Genomic DNA, 21,331 nt, shown 5'->3' with positions numbered 1-21,331 from the left:
TAGGGCAATGGGATGGAGAACAAAAGAGCCTGATGACTTTTCATTAGAGTTCATTTGATCCCATCAATCCTAACAGATCTCCGTAAGACATAAATACAGCAGTTTAGACAGCTTGGACGTGTTTTTTTTTTTTTGTCTAGTTGGAGCATGCATGGAGAAGTGCTAGCTGGTGCCGAAGCCGATTTAGGCCTAAAAAAATATATTTCCTGAGTAATTTAATCTGCTAAGCAAGACAGCTCGTGCTTGTGAAGTCTGGGCAGTAGGAGAGGGTGCAAGACGGGTAGAGGGAGAGCAGACAAGTTACAAGCTAAATGTAATGCCTGGAGCTTCCTACTGCGCTATAATGACACAGACCAGTGAACACCCAAGGTAGAACAATGACACAGGATGGCAGGAGGAGAGGGACTATGACAAGGCGACAGGACACAGTGGCGTTGAGAGAGCCGCCAATATGCACGTTGGCTACAATCCTAAAAGAAGCTTAAAGTCACACTGCAAAACCTGAATCTGCAGGTATGTGTGTGCATGTAGAGTGTGCGTACTTTTGTTTTTTGTTTTTTCAAAGGGCATGAAGTCCAAAAGGGAATTTTTAAAGATTGCATTTGTGAGACACAAAAACAGAATAAAACCCGATCAAGAGATGGGAAAAACCAGAGCCATGTGTATGTATAGTTTTCTACCTTTTTCTCTTACTCTGCAGTAGCGCTGCTGCGGGGCCACAGATTGCTGCAGTGCTTCACTTGGTGCAGAGGTAGCTCCAATACACTAAGTAGGAACAACAAAGCTCTGCCAAACAATACCCAAGGCTGCCAAAGAACAGAGTGCAGGCCAAAAGTAGCTGCTGCCAGAAAGTACATGGGGGGGGGAGAAAATGGGCCAGTGGGGGCGCTGTCAAACACTTCCTGTTAACGCAGTGACCATGATTCAGACTAGTTTCAGACTTTTTTGTTAGTTTGGGTCTTTTAATGACCTTTTGGGAACTTTAAATATATAACTTTCCATCCACTTAAACTTAGACTTGCTTAAACTGATTGCTGCGATAGCTTTGTAGCTGTATTCATTTAAGTGGTCTTCATGATATTCAGTGCTCATATTTAGTGGTATTGCCTTTTAGTGTTACAGATTAACGGAGGCTGCAAGACTGGATGAAGCCTTTTACTGTCCACTACTATGACTGACAGCTCAGGTCTGCTTGCTGCCCCATATCGATGTTTTAACTGGCTGGCTAGATGAGGTCTTCAGCGGAGCAGGGCACTCTGCTAAGGCCCTATATTGATCTCCTGTCGTCCCGTGTGTGCATGTGTGTGGAGGATCAGTGTAGGCATTCTTGTTCCTGCCAAAAGCAGAATCTGTCAAATTACTGATCGCAGGGCAGTGACATAAGTGAGATCCCTGCAGATTTCTGCACAAACAGTGAGACCAAATGAGAAAAATGCCTTTGTTTTCATTATGCCTTATAACTCAACAACAAGGGGGAAAAATGGTACAGGTGCAGTACCATCTGGGGATGTATCTGATCTACCAACCCACTGACCCCCCCAACACACACACGCGCGCGTGCACACACACACACACATCCACAGAATATAGTCCCAAAGCTCACTCAGCTGGTTGTTTTCCTGCTTAGGGCAGAATGCACTATCCAGTACTCTGATTTTGTTTATACCTCCTACCAAAAGTCAATGTTGATGTATTTGGTAATAATATTAAAGGGTGACTTCACCAATTTTCAGCTTGCTCTCTATGGCAGTTTACAATGTAAATGTGCATTACTGCTTTCAAACCTCCCTTTGACTTACCAGTATCAAAATATTCCTCTGCCTCTAGCTATAAAACTCCTCCAGATGACATCACCTGAAGGAGTTCAGATGATGTCATCTGGAGGAGCTCTGGAAAAGCAGGTTGACCATGATGACAAACTCCATAGTGTGAGCAACTAGATAACATAATCTAAACTTAAGGTTCCTCCAAATTATGTCATCTGGAGGCATTTTTCTGCTAGAAGTAGAGAGATATTTGAATATATGGAAGTCAAGGGGAAGTTTGATGGCATTTATTTACATGCATTTCCAAAACGAGAACCAAAAGAAGCAAATGTCCTTTAAGTGTCCTTTAAGAAGTCCTTTAATATTCTCATGATCTTTTCCTAAAGTAATTCTATACCATGACCGCAATCTTTACCTAAAGAAAACTAAATCCACCATGAATGCAATCTTAATCTAAAGTAGTTATTTCCACTGACCATTACAACTATATTTTTAAAGGTTTTTGGGGGGTATTTAGGCGGCTAAGTTCAGCTTCACTTTAAGTGACATTAGATTTTATAATATTGATCAAGTTCTGTTTGTGCTGATGTGACACACCTTGAATATCCATCATACATATAAAAGACCTATTTGTATGAATAAATTGACTTGATTTGACATGACTCAAATCTTTAGCTTAAGTTCATTACATCAACGACAACGAGTTTTATACTATGGCCATGATCTTTACCATGATAACAGCCTGGATGGGCACTAGAATTAAGACCTAAATTGGTTTTATCCTGTACTCACACAGGAAGAAAACAAACACACAATCTGGGACAGAATAGATTATAACATTTCCAACGTGTTAACTCAGCAAAGGTTGTTTGGCATGAGACACTGCTCACAGCCTTGTGATAGCCAATTTGGTTATTTAGGTTTAGGTAAGTTTTTTTTTCCTATATAATTATAATCTTATTAATGGATTTGGATTAAAGCACAGCAGTATTGATGACTGTATGTCTACATATATCAAAATTTCAGTGGACAATCTTCAGAGGACCCAGTCTCAGTCAGCATATAACTGTGTCATGAAATCCTTTAAGGTTGCTGAGTACAGGAAAACAAGGAGTTAGCTAAAGAAATTCCACTCGAAGAAAAAAAAATGCAAGTATATTTCTATTTGCATCATGGTGTAGTTTACTTCCCCCAGCTAATTTCATTCCAACAGGACATTTGAACAATATATCCTTTAAAATAATACATGACGATTACTTCTGTCCCTTCAGCAGACACTACTGGAAAACACTACAGGAATGGAACTAAGACCTAAAACTGATCTGAAAAACTCCAAACTCCAAATGAAAGATGTCTTTCCCTTTCTGAAAAGTCTACACACACACACACACACACACACAGAAACACACACAGAAGACAACTTCCACGGGGCAAAGAGTAAATAATGGAAAGAAGAGTAGTGGTTTCATTTAGCCCTGTGGTAAGAAAGTCATTCTCCACAAATGTCTGCAACAGCCGCAAAAAGCAAACTGCTCCGAGGTTTGTGCATGAAACAGGTGATATACGTACATTAGTGAGAGGAAATGAACGGCATGGCTTTCAATGTCCACAATTCCTTTCTGGTACAGCTTTTCTGATGGAGTACGTTACAGCTGCATTGTTCGCTGATGTAAAGAAAGGCCTCGAGGTGCATTAACCAGCTGGCTTCCAGTCTTTGACTTGCGCTAGTTGCATGCTTCCTTCTCCCCTCTTTGCCTCTTAGTCTCTTTTCTTTCTTCGATTGTGTCTTTGTTTCCTATTTTTTCCGTTTTCTTATTCAATTTACGTTTCTGTCTTTATTAAATAACATTATTTCATTTATAATTCCTGCTATGTTTGCTACACGGTTGTACTGTAAACAAAAAGAGCTGAGCGTTAGACGGAAATGTATACACACATGTAATTCTGAGTCAGTGTGTGTGTGTGTGTGTGTGTACTGAGTGTGTCTTCACACACAGCTATAAGCCCCATGAGTGATTTAAGAACAGCACAAGACCTCGGGGATGACAAGAATGAGAACAGGATAATGGAATATGAAGAAGGACAAAGAAAGAAAGAACGAAAGAAAGAAATTTACAGTACACACACTGACAAGCAGATTATGAGTTCATTACAAGCACACTTCATTTTCTTACAATATAATAATTAGAATGTTACACGATTGTTCCAACATTAAGTGCACACCATGCTCACAGTAACAAGCTGCTTAGATGACTCAGGCAATTATAAAACTCTTATGAAATTCCTCTGTCTGACACTCTTATGACTAAATACCCCCTTACATTTCCTTCACTCAACATGCTAGCTAGATTATGCTGTTATGGCTTCGGTGTCACTTCCTGCTACAGTAAGACTCACTCATACAGTGCACACATACACAGAGGTGAGGCCAACAAACAGACAGCAGTGCACTTTTTTCTGCTTAATTTCACTCTTCAACCTGATCTCTGCAGTGCACTACAATGCTGCTCAAATTTGTCCTTGCAAAAAAAAAAAAAATGCTCCTCGATTTTGCTGCATCCTCCCATGAACCTAAAGTACCTTAAGAATACAACAGAGATTGACCAATTCCAACCCCTGCAGGAATCCAGGTCCAAATAAATAATGATTCCCTGACAAAGACAGAGGAACAGGTTAAACTTGCTCATGAGTCTGGCAAGTGAAGTGAAGTGGCCTAAGGTGACTGGGTTGAGCATTCATCTGTTTGGACATATAAATGTCTTTGTCAGCACATTCAGGATCATTGTCCTGCTGCAATGTCCTCAATAAAAGGGCAATGACTCCAGCATTGTTGACCTGCATAGGAATGAACGCCCTCAAACATGCTTATTGCTAGAAGCTGAAATTTTAAGGTGAGAGTAGAGGAGAGAGGGTCAAGAGGAGGAAAGGAACTCAGTGCATTGAGGGGTGGGTCCCCCAGCAGTCTAAGCCTATAGCAGCATAACTATAACTAACTAAGCTTTAATAAGCTTTAATAAACTAAAATACTACCTGAAGTTCTCTTTTTTTCCTAAAGTTATTTTACCTTGATATTCCTGTGTAGAGGCTACAGTCCATGTTGTCCACACGTCTCTATCCAGGATCCCACGATAAATCTGTGCTGTGTTCATCTTTTTTCTTTTCTTTTTGTTCTTTTAGGTGAAAGTTGCTCCATTTATGAAACACCAGTTGCAAACAAGTTTGTTTTGTTTTCATGTAGCCATTTAATGCTAAAATACAACACATACATTCAAAGAATTGGTATTTTGTAAGACGAGGGTCAGCGACATATTTCACCTTCATCAACAAAGATCACAAACTCCCCTGCCTTCACACACACACACACTTACATCACATTTTTGATTGGCCGCTTTTGTGTGCATGCATGGCCACACATTTGGACACTGTGGGACGAGATGTGAGAGAACAAATGGGGAGTCTCAAGCTGACAGTGTGATGCTGCAGCACGCTGCTTCAAAAGTGACAGAAAGACACAGAGGGGAGGAGGCTGGAGGATGAGCAGATATGTATGAATAGGAGTCGGAGATGACAAAGGGAGGTAAAGGTAGCAGGTTAATATGTGTGAAATGATGATGGGACATAAGTATCAAGTAGGAATTCAATCGACATTCCCTGATTTATTCCTCCCTTACGTACTTTCTCTCCTGACTTCTTGAAATGTTTTTGTCATGTTTCCACTGTGTGTGTGCGATAGAAGCACAAGACTCAGCAGTAATGTTAAAAGACGGGACGTAGAGTGGACTAAAATGAATCCTCTTCCACCCCCATCCCCCATGTCATCATCTTTCTTTTTTATGGAAGAGCTGATCAATTTTTATTATTAATATCCAGAATCCTGAAGATTCCTTTGTAGTGCATGATTCCTGATTCACGATTCTTTTTCTTGTTAAGCATATGTTCTTATCTATATATCTAGTTCTTAGAGGAAATACAGTGGTATCTATAAACAATAAAATGTGGATACGAACAGTTGTGTCTTTTTATTTTTAAATAAATCGGTATTCTTACATGTAAACTAGCTTGAAAAAAAACTGGGTCACAATAGTCCGATGCTACAACCACAAGCCAGTTAGCTTAGCTTAACATAAAGGCAAACAGTTGGAGTTGAATCATCCAAAGAAGGTGCCGATTAGGACCTGACTGGCACAGATGATGCAGGACACATCGCAAAGACTAGGCCAGCAGATGCTCCCTGACAGTCCAAAGTTGGAGGATGACCAATGATTTGCTCAGTTTGTCCCACCCCATACTCAGACAGACAACCATTCATGCTCACACTCTTACCTATGGGCAAGCACCAATTCACCTAACTGCATGGTTTTGGATTGTGGGCCGATTCGACTGGGCCACAAGAGCAAAGAGCCACAGAGCCACAAAGAGCCAAACGTGGTTTGATCTAGGCCACAGTGCAAAGACCGGGCTAGGCAGCCGACCAATGGCTCGGTGTGTCACAGGCCCTAAAACTAACCATGTTGTTGTTGTGCCAAAACCTAAGCGTGTGGTTATAAAATAAAGAATGTGAGGTTCCTGTCACACCTTGTTGGGGGATTGGGAAACCATTTTAGGAGTTACACAGACACCATGCTATGTGATTACCTGCAAATTTATGTTTTGTTTGGGTAAAATTAGTTTAAATAGATTAAAGTTGGCAATATTGCCAATATTTTAGGATTGACAATAGTGCAGGTTTTCTGGCCACAAGTCGTACCACCTTTTTCGTGCATAGCAGCAACTGTGGACCATCATTCATCCTTTACCTGAATCCTTTCTTTTTAGACAAGTTTTATATTGGCTTCATGCTGCTTGGCTCAGCATTTCACCATGCTTGTTCTGATGGTTGGCCCACAGTACGGCACGTTTGCATCATCGTGTCAGAATGCACAGCCCTAGCAGTAAACTGTTAGACATAATGATGATAGTATGATGCTGATATGGTGAATTAATTAAAATCTCCCAATTAATTCAGGTGAAGACGCTATAACTCTTAGGAGCGAGAAGGAAATCTGTCTTTAGGAGTGACACAATAGGTTTGATCACTCGTGAATTTCATTTGTACCAAAGTACAAGAAATGTAGTGAATTTTACAAATCTACTAAAATCTCTCGTGTGTGCCACTGACCTGTTCTTACTACTGGTTCCTGCTTGAGGCCTGTGGTCTTTGTGGTCCCTGTCATACAAATGCATTTACAACAAGACTCCAGAAGTGTTCAGTCCCACTGTGGGTTAATCTTATTAACAAACTGGAAATCTGTAAGCAAAGGCAACAGTGGTGATGTTACCATCCCAACACTCATTACATCCACAGGACCAAATTGATCAAGTGCCAGTAGGTTTCCCTGCAAGCTCCATTCAATTGTGTCTACTATAAACCCAGAGAAGACAGAGAACTCTGCACTGTGTAACGTTAATTTGTTCACTTAAGGGTCATTTATTCCGCTTCTGCTCTGACTTGCAGCCATGCTAGCAGCTCTGTAAGACTAAGTGCTAATGTTGAGATTCTAACAAGCTCACAGGGGTAATTTATGTACGCTGATGTTTAGGATATGTCCTGTCTGTGGAGTCAGGGATATCACGGTGCTGTGACACTATTATGAGATTGGCTTTAGATTTCCCTTTTCTCTTTTGCTTTCCTTTCACTTTTAAACTCAGATGAGTTTATTTAAAATTATTATTATTGTCTATAATGATTAGCCCCTTATGTGTTAATCAGATTTTCTGATAAATAGCGAGTTTCAATCCAAAATCACTTATAAGGCTGTGCATTCAGTAATAATTTTGGTTAATTTCAAACTCAAACTCACCGAGGAACTGCATGAAAATTTGACCTGATGGTGGCGCGACCGGGAAAGGGTCATCAAAAGGGTTCAACACGGTGGCCGTCACTCCATTCAACATTGTTCCTAACTCCAGACATAATCCTGATCGATCGTTCATCACAGTTCCTAGTTAGCAGAAGCTACTAATAGATGTGATCCTCAATTAACTCCTTCCTTCATTTCACAGATTTCAGTGTGTGGTTCTTGCTCTTTATATACTAGTTATGTTTTCTTAAGTTTTGCATTGGAATATATTATGTGTATTTTCCCTAAAAAGCAATATGGTTGTGAGAGAGAGAGACTGCAGTAGGGCTCATCTCCATTCCCACTGGGGGGGACAAAGTGTGTGTGTGTGTGTGTGTGTGTGTGTGTGTGTGTGTGTGTGTCTTGTGATGGGTTCTTGGCTACTTCGAGAAAATGATCCAAAGATAATTATCTCTAATGCATTAAAAGTTGTAACTTCATGTAATCAGTGTAAAGGCTCCCAGGTTGTAGAACTACTGTCTCACCAAACCTCCATAACAAGGAGTTTGTTTAAGACGATACCAATTAAATTTGGCGTACTTAGCTTCATGTGACCCAAAATATGTGAACGTAAAAGAAAAATTCAGTTGTCTAAGAAGAGTTAGGGTTTGGTTTTCCTGTGTCTCTCTGTCTAGCATTATTTATCATTAACAACATGTCTTTACTTGTCATAACTGGCAACAAATGGAAGACTGTGGACTGGCGTGGAACATGCCCTCTCTGTGGCTTGTAATTCTGTGATGTGTGTGAATAGAGAAGTTGTAGTAAAGTGATTTGGTTAAACAACTATGAAAGGTTTCCTCGAATCAAATCACCCCCTAACAAAGCTCTTTAAATCTTTAAGGTTCACCACAGTGGGTGAGAGCTGATATGTAAGCTCAGTGATCTGGGAAGATACATTTACAGCAGTGGTTTGGACCTAGCTGTAAAGCTTTACCACAATGCTTCATAAATCAATACAAATTATGCGCCTTGGATATATTTGGTTTAAAGACACATTTGCTTAAGTCTTCTCTTAGGACACCCCTGCATGCAAGAGAAAAAAAAGATGCAAAACCTATTTTAGTCAAGATTTGAGCTCTTTCTAGCTTTTACAGGTTCCATATTCATCATAATGGCAAGCTGTATGAGGTGAGTTGGCATCTCAGGCCATTTTTATTATGTAACTGGAAAAGGCTGTAATTGAATTAAAAAATAAATAGGTCAGTTTGCACACAACTATTCTGTTTGTGTGAAGTTTGCTCAGTATCTACGCCGCAGTCAGTCTATGTTTAGAAATGCAATGAGTGTAGTGCAATTGTTGTGGAGGGAGGGTGGGTTTCGGACTGTGGGCTGCTGTCATATATAAAGTCCACCACAACTTTCACAGCTTTAAGATTTGTAGCAAAATGTCCTAAATGGTACATGTACAGTAGCCAACGTATAGTCAGCTTTCACTTTAGCGATGGTTTATTAAGAAATATTCATTCACATTTGCAAGTCAAATTCTGGGTGAGGGCTGCAGATGTTGGTTAATCGGCCGGCGTGAGCACATCAAGTTGCGGTGATTATTAAAAATTTCAAAAAATAATAAAATAAAAACACAGTGACCAATGTATCGTAGCAGCAAGTGAGTGGATGGTGACAGCACCTTAACTGTTGACAGGGCCAGAATAATGCAGGTGGGTAGTGGTTCCCAGCCACTGTTGGCTTGTCACGCTTTATGCCAAACAATGTCTGTTCATGAATTTTTGGTTGCACACATTTATGAGCTGTATGTAAACACCAATCAAAAATGTACAAAATCTTTTTTGTTTGGAAAAATATCTAATTTTGCAGAGCTGGGAGACCTGCGACCATGGATATACAAAATGTAAACTGCATTACATCAGCATTTTTCCACCAATTTCATTCATCACAGATTGTGAATAACTACTTCCAACTAAGAATATGTCTGATGGAATGTTGTACTGTAAATGGCACTTTTGGCTTCCTCGGGCCTTACTCTGTTTTTGTGCACTGATTCTCTAAGGTGTCATCATGCTGAATGAGCTGAAAACAAGCTGGCAGCGGTTCTATAGCACCAATGGGGCACACAGCAAAAACTAGGCTGACAACATTTAATTTTGTAAAGCTAATTTGTTGCATGTTCGAGTTGAGAAACACACATCTCAAAATCATCACTAATCTGATCTTTATTCATGATAATCAAGCAAGTAGTTTTATAACACCATTTATTTCATATATTTTATCACAACTGACAATATGGTTTACAATAACGGCAAAATTGACTTTTTGAGTTCATTTTACGAGCCGTGTTCACCTGCACTATAGTAGTAAATTCTGCAAAGAAGTAATTCTACCACTGCAACTGAACTAATGTCTTACTCAAAATGTAGTATCTCAGTATATGATACAAAAGGTTTTCATTAACTAATTAATTTACTAAGAAGTTTTAATGAAATCAAATCAAACTTATTTGAGCATATTTATGTTGACCAAGGTGCTTCATCATAAAATTTAAAATGAAGTTAAACTGTTAGATCTAATATAAATTGGTTATATAAACCAATCAAATGTTTTATTTCTAAAGCCTGAGTCTTCAAAGTACAGAGAAATTGTCATCTGTCATGGAAATGTAGTCAAGTAAAAAGAGGTTTACAATCTTACAGAGAAACATGATCAACTCTGCTTTAGTTTGGTGGAGTACACATATAAAGTAGTAAATATTTGTTTAAAATGTTTACTTTGACTTAAGGTGTCTTTCACAAGTACAGGAATATCAGCAGGCAGAAGATGCAAAAACGGGCAAAGGGACATTGAATAATCCAGCAGGTATACGGTTAATTAAACAATAGGAAACAGGTGAGTAGGTGGGTGGACATGAGTCAGGTGGCAGAGACATTGGGCAACAAGTAACAGGTGTGAATGTGGGCCAGGGAAAGGAAAGGCACAATGATCACACAGCATCTGAACCAAGGTTTCTAAAACCAAACTAATTCTGAAAATGATTACTTTATGAGGTTAGGATTCAAATGGTGATACAGCATTGCTGTGTAACACCAGCTGTTATGCAGCCAACACTCACTGGGAGCCATTAAGTTGGGGTTCAGTGTCTTGCTCAAGGACACTTCAACATGTGAACCAACACTTGGATGGACGTCCGCTCTACCTCCTGCGCCACAGTCACACTGTACTTTAGACCTGTTGGATTAAACGGACGTACTTTTAGCGGTAGCCGTAGTAAACTGACACCTCAGTAAAAAGTTATTCATTAAACTCACAAAATAGACTTTTTGAACCAAAAAAATTTGGTTTTGTTTGCAAATATATTGAATCTTTCAGCACAGCATCCAGTCTGTCTGACTACAGCAGTAACTGAATGATATTTAGGTTGTTTCAGCCTCTCACTTCACTTGGTTAACGTTAAAAAAAGACTGTGGTCAGTGTAACCATTACTTCAACTCCAATATATTTAAAAAGCACAATGTTTCTGGTGGATATTTTCAAAGTAATTTACAAAATATAATTTTATCTATTGCTTTATAGTTAAACTGGGGGGTCTGGGGCCTAGGAGCTTGGTGTCACCCAGTCTTTAACAAGGCAAGCTCCACCTCAGCACAGCGATTTGATTTGAGTCAGTCGGAATGATGAGAGTGCTGAAACATTTCATCAGGCCAATTCAAAAGGCTGATTTACCATCACTTGCGAAAGATTTCAAACCTCAATGTGAAATTGCAATCTGTGCACTATTTCAGTACTTCAGCAATGGACAATGTCTGCTTCAGCAGCTGCTCGCATCTTGATGTGCCAACAAACAATTGCCTGCAAAACAAGCGCTCCCAAATTAAAATTGCATTTAGAAGTTGATTCAGCAATTCTGCACCTCCAGCTATGCTGCTATTTCAGTGTCACCACTTGGTGCCAGAGACCCACATTAGCCACTTCAGCGCTGGAGAGCAGCACAGGGGAACAAAAAGCACATGTAAAGCATTAAATTTTTCATAGGACAGCTCTGTTAGCTGAAACCTACACCCCATATCAGCATTCTCAGCACTGAACTGCTTCGTGGCTCAGCACAGATGACAGGAGTCATGCGGTGTGAAGACTCAGGACATCAGACAATTCATCCAAGGTCCTTTTACACCTGAGGGGTATATAATACGACAACAAACAGAAACAAACCCTAACTCTAACCTACACCTAGTGTGAAGAATTTCAACTGCTGCACTAATAATACTGTAGTTCTGAAATATTAACGGTATCAAATCAAAGTTATATTGTTAATAAAATATTCTTTTAACAGAAACAAGATGAATAAATCTTTTTTATAAGGATCCCTGCATTTACTCTGATCCACACAAGAGGGCCAAAGAGTAGCTCATGTATTTTGCAGTAAATGGCTATGGTTGTGACTACAGGACCAATGGGTTTCCCCTCAATTCAAGAAAGTGTTGGACTGAGGAGGAATGATGAGATGTTTTTCTTTTGTTTTGTCTGCTGGCTGATGCCGTGTGGACACAATATCATTCATTGGCTATTCTCAGCTGTCAATGCGCATGAGTATGGGTCAATAGGTGCATATCATCAGTGCTATCGTCAGTGCTCCGGTTTTCACCACACTATCTGTGGCAGTCATGCAACAGTACAATGAATATCTGTCTCCCCAATCTGTGTGAGAGGGGGGCAGTATGCAATTATTCAAATCACTGCACTTTTAACGTCTTCATTCATAATTTAAATGAGTTTAAACAGTAGACTTATGAAACAAAATGTTTTTCTGCAGGTAATCTCCCGTGAACTTGTCCCTGGCTGGTCCAGCACCGTTGCTGCTACATAGTAAATTCCATTGGAAGTTAAAATTGAGGATTCTTGTATATTTTAGAACATCACTCAAATTACAACTAAACAGATTTAAATCTAATTAGTTAATAAATAAATAATAAATTTGAGATATAAAAGGAGCATGAATGAATGTTTAAATGCATCCTGTAACACATCACTATCTCAGTCCTGATTGAGGTTTATTTGTATCTGTACAGTATCTGTACAGTAGAGCAACAGAAGCAGAAGAAAATCTAATGTGGTCGCTTAATAGAGTTTCCTCTATGGACAAAGGCAAACCATATAATGGGTTTTATATTAAATGCCGCCATGACTTAAAGAACAATGCATATTCTTTTCTTTTTGGCCACACGATGTTTTAGAGCAGTAGGATTGTGTCTAAGATTCCCAACAAAACATTAACATGCGAATGTAGCTAGAAGCAGCTAGGTAGTGTTTGAAGTGCGCTTCCAACATCCTACCTTGCTCCTCATCCTCCAAATGCAATGCAAACTCCGTCTACAGAGTTATGTATGCACCACTTAATCTCCAGGTGGAAAACTTTTTGGTTAAGTTAAAAAACCACAGTGCGGCAGGGCCCCCACCATCATCTTAATCCACCCTTGTTTGTTTGGGTTTTCTGTTAAACCCGCTCTTTAAGTCAACGTCATCTGTTTTTATATCCTGAAAAACGACATGTTGACGTAACAAGAAAAGGATGGAAATCAGAAGGACAGAAGGAATAGACAGCCACAGGTCCCTCAGAGACTTAAAAAAATAACTGGTAATATTCTATTATTAAATAAATATAACCAAACCAACAATAATTAGTATCCTACTAACAATGCTGGATAATCTGATTCCTCTGAGCCAGAGATATATTGTTGTTCCAAACACGTTAATGGGTCACACTGTTGCACTAGGTGATGTGTTCCTTTAGTACCATGAAGCCTAGTTTAGTTTGACTCAGTCCTACATATGCTGTCCCCCTGCCCTACATACTCAATAGAGCACAAAGGTGGAGTAATCCATCACACATAATAAAAATTACAGCTGTTTTGGGAAATTACTCAGGCTTTGTCCAGTTAATGAAAATATCTACAGTATGTGGGTTTTTTTTTGTTTTTTTGTATTTACTAGTGAGCGTGACAAAAGAAAAAAAAACACTTTTACACTGTAAACCAAAGCAAGGCGGAGAAAGGGAAGGGGGATCCTGGTAGCCTATCATGCAAAATCAGGATGGAAAAACTCAGGAGAGAATGAGACTTTACCATCTATTGCCCTGCACCATAACAAAGACTGGAAGTAATGTACCTGCTCCTTAAATGAGATTGGCTAAGTCATTGCTTTTGGTTAAATCAGTTCCTAAATGGGTCCAGTTTATACCCGACCTTAAATCTTAAAGAGACAGTACGCCACTGTGGGTGATCCCATTATACTGCTTTCAGGCTTTCAGTCATTGTTATCTCATTATTCATTCATCTACTTCTTAGCTAACAACTTCAGCTAGTAATCAATTACACTAAGGTCTAATTCATAACTTTTAGATAACTATAGGTGCTGTGCCCAATTAATCTGAGGAAGCACGTACAAAAATCAAATTCAATTTTCACGAGATCAGTTTAAATTTGCTTCAGTGATGTTATCTAAAAACCAAAGGCCCTTTTTTTTCTATGTTTGTATTCGCATCTAAGGCAGACTGGTGCACACAGACACCCCTCCCTGTTCAGGCTACTTGGTTCCTTCTAGTTGTGTGAACATCCAATGTCAGCTTACAACACAAAATGTTTATGACAAAAAAATCACTAAGAATTTCTCTTAGTAGCTGAATGATGCTGATTAAACTGAATAACACATCAACAATGAAAAGTTGTAATATTATTAAATGTGGGCATGATATTGATTGTATAACAAATGTATGTATTATGCAGGAATCTGTAAATGCACCCGTCAGATAAATATATGAAATGTAATTTTATCTATTATACAATGTGGATGAGAACTTGTGCCTCCTCAAAGAAATGTTATACACGACACCCCTAGTTAAGCCTCCCAAATATTATTTACATGTAGTTATAGATGTTAAACTGCAGACAGGCTTTCATTGGTTGATATGGAAAAACACTACATCCTACTGCAGGCATCATATGACCCTAACATGATTTCAGTAACAAAGATGAAATATTTCTTTAAAGTTGCTTTAACTGATATTTCAGCTACTCATCATGCTGGAAACAAAATTCACATATTATCACAAAAATATTGTGGTAAACGTGTATAAAGCAGTTGCTTTATTAACAGAATCATCATCATCAAAATCATCATTTGAATGTTTATTTGAGCTGCATTTGTGACAATGTGACGGATCTAAGTCCAGTATTCACTTTTTAGCTGGAAACAGCTGTCTGCTGTGGCAAAACCAAGCTAGAAGAGATTAAAACGCAATATCCTTTCTGTTCGTTTTTGTACTACAAACAATACACAATACAAAAACGTCAATACAAACAAATGACACTTTACTGTAAACCTTTGATGTCCATTGAAAGGACATCAAACTGCCTCTGCAATCATTTATGCTATACACTAACAATACTAATATTAGCTTCTTTTCTACCAGCCAATAACATGGCAGCTCTTAGAGCCTGCGATGTTACCTGCAGGAGCTCAGTCATTACATTCCAGCAAGCTACTACAGTAAGATACGGATGAACCCAGTTAACGCACATGTGCACCGAGCCTCTGAAAATACTGTCAAATTGGCATCTGCAGGACCACAGTGGACTTTATGTGTAGCGGTACAGTAAGTAGGAGGGAGCGTAGATGTGTCAGTATTTGTTTCTCTCGTTGAGGGACTGGGGGACTGCTATCACTGGTGGTTTTGCTTACAAAGGATCACCACTCAACTGAGACCATTCCACTGAATGAGGCGAGCTAAGACATACGACCAGATCGATAAACGGATACGAGCATCCCAGCCTGCCCAGCTCAGCAGGAAAAAAAACAAAACGAAAGGAAAAAAACAAGGGTGTGCAGCAGAAAGTGACCCCCCCCCCCCCCCATCCTGTTCTCCTTCTCCTTACTCTCAATCCATTCCTTCACACTGCACCTTCCCACCAGAGCTTCCTTCCCACTCTCTGTGTCTCTCTCTTTCCTTCTCTGCAGCAGACTAGAGCACAGTCAGCTACTACGGGGACTGCAGTGTTACGCTATAGCACAAGCAGAGTGATGGGGGGGGGGGTGGGGGGGAGAAATGAGTAGTGATAATAAGCAATCCAGCACTCTGCTTTGAAATCGGGGTAATAAAGCAGCACGAGCTGTCAGTGGCGATGACGGAGTGAGAAGGAATAGAGGGAGAACTGCACACACTGAGGAGTAGGGGAGGAGGGGAAAGAACATCTGTAACATCATTGCTACCTGTGCAAACACTTTACAGTTAGTTAGTGAATAAATGCATGAATTAAACAAATGACCTTCATTTCTTCAAACACTCAGCATTTCCCTTCCTCTGCAGCCAATGGATAGGCAGCGACATTCTCCAAAGGGCTAAAACTTCATCTCGACCCACCTGAGTGCTGCTGCTGTGCTGGCTGTCTCCCTCCACCCCTTCTAACTTCTCTCTATGTCACTGTGTTGGCACCAAAACTATTGACTGCAACACTTTCAAAGTCACCTTAGCTGTCACACTGATGCTGCCCCCCCACAAACAACATCCACACCATGACACAACTATAGCGTCCAAATCATTTTTTTATTTTTTTTTTTTTAGTTCTTCGATTTCTTGTTTGGCTGCCATTTAAATTTCTGACCTGTTCAGTTTTATGCACAAAAAATGCTGCACGAGGCAAAAATGTATGGTTGAGGACCAAAATGCAGCTGCACGAGAAAAGAATGGCCATCGTCTAAAATATCACAAATGCACTGTTTATTTTATACTTGGCCTGGAGGAAATGTGTCCTTACAATAAGAAGAGGATGCTGATGTAGAGCAGACCTGACTGGTAAACATGCTCCTCTGGAGCACATGTGTTTACACCTGTGTGGATATTGAACATTTTGTTTGCATGTTTTTCACTACAAATCCTTTACTGTACCAACAGAAGCCTTGTGCAGTTATATCCTGGTGCATGGTGACAACAAATCTCCAGCTTCATATGAACACAGATACACTTCAGTGTGAAATGTTCAAACAGAACTTTTTTTGAGCTACTGTAACCCAGTGCATGTGCATTAGAGTCTTGTTTCTTCTGACTTACATATGCAAATGTGCTAATATGTAATGGGCTGTGAGCAAATTATACTGTAAATGCAGTCAAACCATACAGGTACAACAATGAAAGACAGCTCCAGCTGCTGCTAACATGCTGCTTTTTATATGCTGCCAGTTTTGACAAGGTGCAGATGGTGCATTCACGCAGGTCACGTGGTCGTAAATTTTGGGTTTTATGCAGATGTTCCTAAAGATTTCACTCGAACATTAACATACCGTGTCTTTGTTTTTGTCTCTATTTTTGGATCCAACGCCAGATATGTGACGATTCAACCAATCAGCTGGCTTACAACACATATCTACATGATGCGTCGTTCAGAATTGTCAAGCACGTGAGTCTGCTCCTTTCTAAAAGAACGATTTCAGCTTTAGATTGATGATGAAATTGACTTAGCATGAGTTTATTAATGGCTACACAGATATGCAGAACCAATTCTTTTTCATTTAACTGTTGTGTGCCCGTATTTTGAGAAATGAATGCTACAAGACATTAGATGTCTTTGTTAATCTAAGTCTATTTAACCCCCTGTTTATTGTGATATAAGTGCGTGGGGACCCTATATGGTCAAGTGGTCTTTTAGTGTGTGCAGCTTTGTATGTGCACACATTGCCCTCGCCTGTGTATTTACTGTATATATATCTGACACTTCAATTATGTGCTAGTGTAAATGTGAGTGTCTCTGATTGTTTGTCACCATCCTCAGTCACAAGGCCACAAAAAAATGCACCTCAACCTACAGTGATCCAGGTCAGCACTGGCCTCTGGCTCAGCGAAATGGCCATAGACGTTTAGAGACATCCAGTACCTTCCTTCTAATTTTCGAACAACTGATTACGTAAAATTGTTTCAGCAACAGTGATAAGTAACAACACACAATGAAGAGTTCAAGCTACACCTCAGTCTACCACTACAAAGAAAAGTTAGATGTCTAAAAATATCAGGAGGAGCCTATAAACAGCAAGGTTGTCTAAAGAAATGATAACACTAAGTAGTATTATACTGTGTGTAGTAAAACAGCACAGATACCCTGACAACGTCTAACAATATTGGAACAATTGTGCACAATTACAGTATGGTGACAATTGGTTAGGGTCATGTTACAATGTTTAAAAAGTGACCATTAGTGCACTGAATTTATGAGCACATGGATGTTTGTTAAAGAATTATGTTAAAACTGGTTATTTTAACAGTAAACCTGCTCTTTTCCAAAGGGAACATAATGGCAGCAGTCAGTTCTCAGGGCTAATACTAGGGGTGCAACGATTCAGCAGCCTCAGCTTTCGGTTCGATTCCCAACACAGCCCTCACTGTTCAATCCACTCATGAGTCAAAGTAAGAAAGAGATTGTAATAAAATCTAGTAGCTTTGCATTGTGCTTATGATGACTCCTTATGATGCGGTTGTGGATTCTGTGGCATGGTAGTGTTGTTACCCGTCCTCTAACTTCAAATAGTCTACAGCTGTGTCCCTGTTCATAAAAATAAGTGACTACTGACTACAGTCATTTAAGCTATGGACAGAGGTCGTAAGTTACTGCAGTTCAGTCCATTTACCCAGATACTTCAAATACAGTAAGTAGAGTTTTGAGGGACTTGTGCTTTAATAGACAATTTTAAGTGACATTTACTAAACTTTAAGTCAAGTGATGTACTTACTACCTTTACTGAAGTAAAGATTTGTGAGGTGGAGTATTGTTTTAGTAAAGTACTTGCACTTTTACATTTTATTTTGTATTAAGCTTGTGTGCTTCAACTCCTCGTGTCTATGGAGAACAAACCGAAACTTTAGCTGTTCACCATCCTTGAACTTTTTTAGGTTTGTTTGTTTTCATCTCTTGCACTCCGTGCTCCAAAGGCATGTTACATGGTCTGCACTTACTGTATACAGTGTTTTTCTACATTATAGGTATGCAAAGAGCTTTACACTGCTTGTCATTCACATATTCATACACCCAATCTCACACACAGCTGCTGACCTGATCCATCAAGAGCAACTAGGTGTCCCATGCCTGGAATAAAACCAGCAACTCTGGGATTGGTGGACGACCGTTATAAATCGTAAGCCACAGTCAGCCCATTAGCATATGCCTTCACCTTCCAGCACACAGTCATGAATAAACGTGTACCCTTATGTGCAAACACACACACACACCTATCTAAGATAATAATAAGTACAAAGTGCTGTAAAAGATGAAGTATGAGGTTAAAGCTGAGGGAAAGCAGATGAATGGCTGCAGGGCTTCTCGTCCACATTCTGACAAGTTGAATATTGGACTGCAGAACTATTCACACCAATTGTGGACTTACACCAAATTAGGGTAATTCCCACTTAAATTACTGTAAAACTGTTCAGTACTTTGCTGGGGAAATAATTTGCCAGACTTAGACAGACACTGGATTGAGAGACAGAAAGCGTGAGAGAAGAATGCACTGATGCACACTGGCAATGGGGAAACCGCAGAGGCTAAATCTTCAAGGGCAAGTTGAAAGAAAAACATAAAATCGAGGACAATTAGGAAAAGAGGAAAATGTAATGAGCCCAAAAAGAGGAGAGAATGATAAGAGCTGCAGAAAAGAACATCTGGATCTACCGCATCTATCTACACTGCAGTAAACTTAACATCTTTCCACTCCTCCAAAGCAATTTAACTTTATAGGCTCAACAGTGCGCAGTGGCCAAGACAGTACCAACGGTAGATGTGATGGCGCGCACTCAGAGCAGAGAAAGAAATACCAAACGGAATGCAGAACAAAGCGTGTACGACAAGAGTATAAAAGACACCTGTCCGGTCACTCACCCGGGCGTATTTGGAGGAGTAAGGGTCTTCAAACAGAGCCCACATCCTGGGTTGCCACACTTCCCACCACGTCGCCTTGCGGCCGTCCTCCTGCATGCAAAGCCGCTTCAGGTCCCCGTCCGCCCCGCCGGTGAGCGCAGGGTCATCCTCTGGTGCGTCCGGCTCTGGGGTCTCGAAGCTGTCCAGGGCTTCCTCGGCGTCACGGTGCTGCCGGTAGTTCATCCAGCAGCACGCCTCCACGTCCGTCTCATCGATGCCCCAGAAGGCGAGCTCCTCTTCGAAGAGCGGCCCGCACACATCGTTGGGGCAGTGAAGCTTACCGGTGCGGTAGTAATTGAGGATGAAGGCGAAGGTAGCTGGGTGGCGGTCGAAGAAGAACTCGTCGGACTTGGGGTCGTAGTCGAAGTTGCTGTATGCGTCGGGCTCCGTCAGCCAAGACAAGCGCGTCCCCGGCAGCGTCTTCAGGGTGCTCCGGTAGGTCTCGTGTCGAATCCCGCCGCAGTTGATCACGATCTTCTCGCTATCTGACGCCGAGCAAGTCATGGCTGCGCTGGTGCATGCTTCGATCGGTGCGCCCGACTACTGATGCTGCTGCTGATGCTGCTGCTGCTTCTGTTGCTGCTTCTGCTACTGCTTCTGCTACTGCGTCTGCGGCTACTGCTCTTCTCCATCCGCGGTACCCGCTCTGTAGCCTACTGTTATACAGTCCCGGCAAAGAGTCACAGGGCCAAGTGAGAGGAGGAGAGGAAGGAGGAGTCTGTCTAGGTGTGTGACAGAGAGAGGAGAGAGAGAAAGAGAGTGTGTCTGCAAGTATGGGTATGACGGAGAGAATATGTGGGATGCGGACTTTATGAATCAATAGGTTTTTTTTTGCTGAATGACTGATTGTCTGGTCGTGTGACCGACTAAATTCACAAATGTGATCATTTCATTTGATGCGATTAAGGCCGAAAACTCCAATTTGCGTTAAACGTATTTCTGTGCATGCTGCTGTTAGCGCTGGTTCTTGTGAACTTGCTGCATTTTGGGTTAAACCGCCTTAAAAACAGGATCTATGGAAAATGAGAGCAGGAGAGAAATAAAAGAGAAATGTAATTCCTGAACCAAACCTTAAGCCTGCTGTTTTACCAGGTTCCACACCAGAATCTGCCATGAATTCGTTGAATGCAAGAGCATTAGTGAGGTGCAGTCAGCACTGCTCTTCATCCATAAGGTGCTGGATAGGGCTGAGGTGATGGCTCTGCAGGCTTGCCTAGTTCTTCCACAGCAAACTGTTAACGCGTCGTCTTTATGGACATGGCTTCATGCTCAACGACACTGTCAAGCTGAAACGGGAAAGTGACAGACACAAACTGCTGACATAAAGTTGAAAAGCACTACAGTCCAATATTATGCTGTTGTTATCTTTTCCTTGAATTTACCTTGTGTGATGGAAAATCAAATATGATTAAATGATAGCATTTTTCTCTTAGCATTTTACCTAGTTATAAAGGCTACTTGTACTCACTGTACTTTTGAAATGTTGTTCAAACTTTGTCTCATAGACACGTTCTGTCTTGAAGTGTTTGCAGAACTGCTCCAAGGTCAGTTATTGTCCAACAGCAGACCATCCCACACTGTAGTGACCCAGAGTCACTCCATGCTCACAGGTGCTTATCAATGTGCTGAAATGAGAAAAGGTTTCCATAAAAGGAGATAAAGGGCCAGGAGCAGTAGCCTCAGGGTGGAGGATGTTCTGCCCAGCAACAGAAGGTTATAAAACTAATGTGTGATGTATGAAGTTTAGAACTGCATAGGATGGAGGCTTGAACTGTTCTTC

General features: G+C 40.6%; 1 protein-coding gene across 6 annotated transcripts in view; it reads right to left on the bottom strand.

Annotated features, from left to right (window-relative positions):
- LOC137099455 (voltage-gated potassium channel KCNC1-like) overlaps positions 1–20,578 on the bottom strand; it is an 83,533-nt gene extending 62,955 nt beyond the window's left edge. For 3 of the 6 annotated variants that reach the window (XR_010910753.1, XR_010910754.1, XM_067476317.1), the window contains exon 1: positions 19,513–20,577. Coding sequence is in view for 3 of the 6 variants with exons in the window: in XM_067476317.1 (XP_067332418.1) it covers positions 19,513–20,055 (543 nt within the window). In the remaining 3 variants the exon portion in view is untranslated. Of the gene's footprint in view, positions 1–19,512 lie in introns of all 6 variants that reach the window. The other 3 variants (XR_010910752.1, XM_067476315.1, XM_067476316.1) reach the window with 2 other exon arrangements.
- Between the last annotated feature and the right edge of the window lie 753 nt (positions 20,579–21,331).

This window comes from Channa argus, chromosome 15, assembly GCF_033026475.1.
Source record: "Channa argus isolate prfri chromosome 15, Channa argus male v1.0, whole genome shotgun sequence".
NCBI lineage: Eukaryota > Metazoa > Chordata > Actinopteri > Anabantiformes > Channidae > Channa > Channa argus.
This window is presented reverse-complemented; position numbering and strand designations above follow the sequence as displayed.